The 6492-nt window shown below is 75.5% G+C and overlaps 1 protein-coding gene across 1 annotated transcript in view; it reads left to right on the top strand.

The window, feature by feature from the left end:
- The window catches only part of LOC126086333 (collagen alpha-1(I) chain-like), a 4055-nt gene extending 916 nt beyond the window's left edge, over positions 1-3139 (top strand). The window contains exons 2-7 of the mRNA XM_049902487.1: positions 1-881; positions 1127-1187; positions 1260-1451; positions 1730-1816; positions 1920-2747; positions 2791-3139. The exon at positions 1-881 is cut by the window's left edge and continues 585 nt beyond it. Coding sequence (XP_049758444.1) covers positions 1-881; positions 1127-1187; positions 1260-1451; positions 1730-1816; positions 1920-2747; positions 2791-3139 — 2398 coding nt within the window. The remainder of the gene's footprint in view (positions 882-1126; positions 1188-1259; positions 1452-1729; positions 1817-1919; positions 2748-2790) is intronic.
- Positions 3140-6492: the final 3353 nt, after the last annotated feature.

Genomic DNA, 6492 nt, shown 5'->3' with positions numbered 1-6492 from the left:
GGGGATCGGACCCCCCCGCGGTCGCCGCCGCTCCCTGTCTCCTCCAGCCCACCGCCCCCCCCCAGCGGGCAACCCTCACGCGCACGACGGCCACACGCCGCCCACCCGCCCGGCGCGCCCAGGGCCCGGGCCCGGGTCCGAGGGCGCGTCGCCGGGGGACACCACCGGCCGGGGAGGCCCGGTGGCGACGCCCAACGCGGCGAGGCCGGTTCGCGGTCCCAGACCGGGGACGGCGTGTGCGCGGCCGGCCGGGCGGGGCGGGGCCGATCGACGTCGGCGAGGGAGGCGCTGCGGGGGCGGCCCCCGGCACGCCCATCCCCCCGGCCCAGGGGCACATCGCCGGGAAAGCTCCCGGGTGAGGAGGTGGGCCCGCACACCCGCGCACCGCTGGCGGCACGGGACGGGTGCGGGCGGGAGGCGGCACACAACGGCGCGGGGGCCGTCCGCCGGACGGACCCCCGGCCCCACCGCACCAGGCGCGCGACGGGAGGGCCGCACGCACACGCGCACACACGGACGCGCGCGACCCCGGCGCCAGGCGGCTGGCCCGGCGAAGGCCCTCCCCCGACTCGCAGGGGGGAGGCGCGGGCCGCGGCAGGCGAAGGGCGGCGCGCGGCCCCACCGCGGGGCCGGCGGACCTCTCCCTCCACACCGGGCGGGAAGGAGAGGGGGCTCTGCCTGCGAGCCACGGTCGGTGGCTTGCGCGCAAGACGAGGGGCGGCGGCTGGGGGATCCGGCACCCCCAAGGCACCCTCGGAGACGACTAGAGAAGACTTTCTTCACCGAGGACGGGCCGTCCCCACCCATCGCCCCCCACGTTGGGCCCCCGCCAGGCGCCCGAGGGCGCCCCGGGGATGGGCGGGGGGGGGCCTGCGGTATTGGTAAGCACCAGCGGGGGGGTTAAGGCACAGTGGGCCTCTGCGGCCGGGAACGGAGCCTGCCGCCTCGTGCTCACGGCGGCTCTGCCTCACCCGGGGACGCGCGTGCTCCCCGCTCCGTGCTGCGTCCACCCTCCACTCGGGCGAGGAGGGAACGGGGGGGGCACCGCAGCGGCGACCGAGGGCCTCGGAAAGTCACGCCTTTTGAGTCGTCCGTTTTCTTTTTTTTTTCCCTTTCTCTTTTAAAGCTTCTCCGCCTCATCCCGCCTCGCCGGAGCCAGGCTCCGGCGAGCGCGCGGGGCCTCGCGGGTACGCGCCGCGCACACCCGAGGCTTGCCTGGGCACCTAAGGCCCAACACACCCCCCGGTCTCCCTCTGTAGAGGGGTCCGCGCTCTAGGGCGGCCCGCGGGGGGGGAGGAGGTACGACAGAGCCTAACAACGGACCGCCGGGGCCCAGCCGCGGCTACGCAGCCTGGGCCCCCACCTCGCAAGGGCGACTTCCCTCGGCACCGGCGGAAGCAACACGCGGGCCCTCCCCTCCTTCCGCTCTCGCTTGCCTCACGCGGGTCTCGGCAAGCACCGGGGCGGGCACGCACGCGCGCACCCCTCTCTCACCCGCCTTCTCGGGACCAGGCACGGCACCCTCCCGCGAGGCGTGCATGCTCTAAAGGTCTTACCCCGCTCGACCCCCCTCTTTTTTTTTTTTTTTTTCCTCCACATCCTTTCTCTCCCTCTCGGCCGCACTCCTCTTTTTTGTTTCTCTCGGCTCGAGGGGCGCACGCCCACACGCGTGAGCGGTGACCGGAAGGGTGGGCTGGGAACGGGGAACGGCACCGCCACCCGGCCTCAGGCACCTGAGGGACGGCCTGGAGCGTTCCAGGGGCACCGCCAAAGGGCCACTCGAGGCGCACCGGCACCACCTGGGTGGGGCACGCGGGTGCGTCGGACCGGAGGGCCCCCCCGCCGCGGGGGGCGGGGGAGGGCCCGACGCGAGGCAGAACACCAGGGCCACGAGCAGAGGCGGTCCTGCTCGGTCTCAGGACCCCGCCACCGCCGACGCTGGCCGCGAGGCCGCGAACGAGGGCAGATGAGCGAGGTCGGGCCGGATTCCGTGCCCCTGCCCCTCTGCGCACCACCGGCGGGCGGGGAGGAGGAGCGAGGGGCCCGCGCGCTGAGCGAGAAGAGCGGTCCCATTCGCCACGAATGTCCGTCCCTCGTCTTGGCGCGGCTCGGACCCGGCCCGGGAGAGCACGACAACACCACATCGATCGGGTCAGCGCAGGCACAAGCGAGGAGAAGAAGACCCCCCGCCAGGGCTGCCAGGAGGCGGGCGAGGACAGCCCCGGAGAGGACCCGCTTTCTGCCTCGCCCGCCCCGCCCGGGCTGCGGAAAGGTGGCCGCGAGGACCCCGCACACGGAGAACGCCTGACACGCGAGGCACGTGGGCCTGGGGGAGGGGGAGCGGGGCACACTCTGGCGAGCACCGCGGCCACCGCGGGTGCCTGCGACAAGGGGCACGCGGGTCAGAGGGCCCGCGGCGCCCGTGCCACGCCGCCCTCGGGCACTGGAGACCGGGGGGAGGCACCGCGGCTGGACACCTGGACGCGCGAGAGCCGGCGCACGGGCCCCAGGCGGGCGGCTCAAGCGGGGAGGAGCGGGGGAGGGCGTGGGCCGTCGGTGGACCAGCGTCTACGGACCCGTCCAGGTTTCCCATCTGCTCAGCGGGAGTCACCCAGCGAGGAGAGCGTGTCAGCACCAATCTGGTGGCCCAAATCGTCCGTTTTGGGCGAGAGAAAAGCCACGCCCCGCGGCGGGAGGGGCCCGCTCCCCACGGCGAGCCCCCGGAACTGCGGCCCGGCCATTGGTCCGTAGCGCGACCCCATGGCCCCCAGCGCCCCGCCCCCCCCGGAGCTCCCGGGATCCTCTGGTCGACCCGCGGGACGGGGTGACGGAGCTGGCCGGGGCCGCGCGGGCGCTCAGAGCCAGCCGCCTGCGCTGCGGCCAACGCGGGCCGGTCGGGGAACCCTCGGAGGGGGGACTTGGAAAAAATTCTCGGGCGGCGGGGCCCCTCCGAAGGTCCGGGCCCCGCGCGAGTCCGTGGCCGGGCCGGGGCGGGCCGGGGGCGGCAACCTCGGCCCGGGGACCCCCGGAGCGGGACTTTGAAAAAATTCTCCGACGGTCCGGACCCCACGCGGGACCGCGCCCGGGCCCGGGGCGCCCTCCGCGGGCCACCCCGGACCTACGCCGGAGGCCCCGGTGACGACCGGGCCGCGCGAAGGAAGGCGCGCGAACGGCCGGGGCGTGCCTTGTCCCGTTCTTCTGCCTGCGCCGTCTCGGTGCGGCCCGGTTCGGTCCAGCGCCGTCTAAAACACGGCACCCGGGAGCGCGGCGGCGGCGGCGGCGGCGGCGGCGGCGGCGGCGGCGGCGGCGGCGGCGGCGGCGGCGGCGGCGGCGGCGGCGGCGGCGGCGGCCGCCTCGGCCACATGAAGCTGCGGGCCCAATTCCGGAACGTGGCTCTGGCGCCGGCGCCCCACCGTGGCCGGGACGATCCCGCCGACGCCGCCGGCGTCCCGAGACGTCGCCTCGGCCAGCGCGGCCACAGCGCCTCCCATGTCGCCGGCGCCGGAGCTCCGGAGGAAAACGATGTCAAAGCGGCCGCCAGGTGGCGGCCGACAACCGGCGCGGGCGACAGCGGGACGGATCCGGATCGGCGGCCGGCGAGGGCGCGTCGCCGGGCGGCCGGACACCCGGTCCCGTCCCGGCTCCCCCCCCGCCCCCCTCCCCCGCCTCCCAGCGCCGCCGCCGAACACGTTTCTCGGCGCGGGGCGGCCGGAAGGCGTTGGGGCCGGCCACGGCGCGCGGTCGGTTGGGCCAAGGGGATCCACCCGGCCGGGCCCTTTCCCGCCTCGGCCAGGACGATCCTGCCGACGCCGCCGCCGGCGTCCGGGAACGTCGCCTCGGCCAGCGCGGCCACATCGCCTCCCGCGCGTGTCGCCGGCGCCGGAGCTCCGGGGGAAGACGATATCAAAGCGGCCGCCAGGTGGCGGCCGACAACCGGCGCGGAGTGCAGCGGGACGGATCCGGATCGGCGGCCGGCGAGGGCGCGTCGCCGGGCGGCCGGACGCCCGGCCCCGTCCCGGCTCCCCCCCAGGCCCCCTCCCCCGCCTCCCAGCGCCGCCGCCGAACACGTTTCTCGGCGCGGGGCGGCCGGAAGACGGTGGGGCCGGCCACAGCGCGGGGTCGGTTGGGCCAAGGGGATCCGCCCGGCCGGGCCCTCCTCAGGTTCCGGAGGTGTGAGCAGGCTGTGCGGCTGGCTGCTTCTCCCTGACGGAACAGCAGTGGAAGGAACGACGGTACCAGCCCACTGCAGCAGCCGCTCTGGGAATGGTGCCTGAGGGCTCCCCGCGGGGCAGGGCCGGTAAACCCTCTCTGCCCCTGAAAGGTCTCTTCCTGCCGCTGCCCCTCAGTGCGTCGTCTAAGCCCGCCTTGGACGGTCAGGACTCCCCGCTCGTCGCAGACATACTCGTTCGCTTGTGTTTCCGGGTCTTTGTCGTCAAGAGAGCTAGGCGGAAGCGTCAGCCTATTCCACCACCTTGGCCCCATCTCCCAAAGTTCCGATCCAAGGGGGTCCGGCCCAGCCGGGCCATTTCACCCCTCAGCCAGGAAGATCCCGTCTACCCCGCTGGAGCCCTGGAGCACCATGCCGGCCAGCCGGCGTGTCCCACTCGGGGGGGGCCCTGGGAGGGAGGGAGGGAGGGAGGGAGGGAGGGAGGGAGGGAGGGAGGGAGGACCCCGGGAGGACCCCGGGAGGACCCCGGGAGGACCCCGAGAGGACGCCGGGAGCCAGGCCGGACTCGAGGAGACGGAGCGAAGGCCCCGGGCCGCCGTGGCCAGCGCGCGCCCGCCGGGACCGCTTCCCATCCCGTCGGCGCCGCAGAGCTCCGGAGGGGGACGGTATCGAAGCGGCCGCCGGGTGACGGCCGACGACCGGAGCGAAGGGCGGCGGGGGGTGGAACCGGGTCCACCTGGGCCCCGGCCGGGGCTCGAGGGTGGCAGAGGGGACAGACTCCCCCGGGCCGCCGGGGAAACCTCTCGGGAGCGTCATGGGGCGCGCGCGCGCGCGCGCTCGCCCCCGAAAGGGCCGAACGGGGGGGGGGCGCCCGAGGGGATGAGCGTCCACCGGGGGCGGGAGGGAGAAGAGAGCACGTCCCAAGCGTCGGACGGGCAGGTGTTCTCCGATCCGTATGCTTTGGACGGACGCGACAAACGGGACGGGATGAGACCGCCAGTCCCCGAAGTTTTCCTCCTCGTTCTTTGAGTGCCCGCGTGGCGCAGCAGGCAGACCGGGAGACGTTTTCCGCCGTCGTCCCTGTCGCCGAGCCAACGGTACGCGTGAGGCGGGTTGAACGGGCAAATTGCGTCGGGAGGGAGGGAGGGAGGGAGGGAGGGAGGGAGGGAGGGAGGGAGGGAGGGAGGGAGGGAGGGAGGGAGGGAGCCGTGCGTTTGCCGGCATCCGCGTCGCAAAAGAAAACCACGGCCGCCACCGAGAGCGTTCTTCCTCATCGCTTTCCATCCTCCCGCGACGCGGGCGGGCAAACGGGGGGCGGGGGGGAGGCCGGGAACGCCTTCCCAGAGCCGGTACGGACCGGCTCTGGGCCCCCCGGTCCGACTGGGGAGACATCTCACCGAGGGAGGCCCTCGAGGCTCTCGGGAGCGAGGCCGGACTTAGTGAGGTCCAGCGGAGGCGCGGCGGGCCAGCCGCGAACGCCCGCCCAGAGGCCCTCGGGCGGCTCGGCCCGAGGGAGCGCTCTCCGGGCTCGCGGGCGGACTCGGGAAGGTGGCGTCTCCGGGGCGGGGGGGGGGAGAGGGGTGAGTCGGCGTCTCGAGCATCGAGAGATCTCCGGCGGCTCCCGAATGCGGGCGGGCGGGCGGGCGGGCGGGCGTGTGTGCGTGAGTCGTGGGGGTGGGGGGTGGAGTGCCGGAGGGGGGTTGGGGGTGGGGGGCCGAGAGCGGGGCGGTGGGGGGGTCGGAGGGTGGGGGCGGTGGGGGGGTCGGAGGGTGGGGGCGGTGGGGGACCACGCGCCTCGGGCCCGGGGGGTGGGGTGCTGAGGTGGGCGGGGAGTTGGCAAACGTTCCGGGTGCCCTGGTGCGTGTGCGCGCGTGCCTGCGCGCGTGCGTGCGTCCGTTCGCGCGCGCGTCCCGGTGCGCGTGCCTGTGCGCGCGCGCGTCTGTGCGGGGGCGCGTCTTTGCGGGGGCGTGTGCGCGCGTGTCCGGGCGTGTGTGCCTGCGTGTGCGCGCGTGACTGCGTGCGTGCGCGTGCGCATCTGCGGGCGTGCCCGTGTGCGTGTCTGCCTGCGTCTGTGGGGGCGCGAGTGCGCGTCCGTGCGGGCGTGAGTGCGCGTCCGCGCGCGTGCGCCCGCGCGTGGGCGCGCCTGTGCGCGCGCGCCTGTGTCTGCGCACGTGAGCGCGGGTCTGTGCGTGCGTCTGTGTGTGCGTCTGTGCGTGTCTGTGTGGGTTTGAGTGCGCGTCTGCGCGTGCGTGCGCGCGCGTCTGTGCGCGTCTGCGCGTGAGCGCGTGTCTGAGCGTGTGCGCCTGTGCTCGCGCCCGCGCGCG

The sequence above is a fragment of the Elephas maximus genome, chromosome 11, assembly GCF_024166365.1.
Source record: "Elephas maximus indicus isolate mEleMax1 chromosome 11, mEleMax1 primary haplotype, whole genome shotgun sequence".
NCBI classification, from domain to species: domain Eukaryota; kingdom Metazoa; phylum Chordata; class Mammalia; order Proboscidea; family Elephantidae; genus Elephas; species Elephas maximus.
This window is presented reverse-complemented; position numbering and strand designations above follow the sequence as displayed.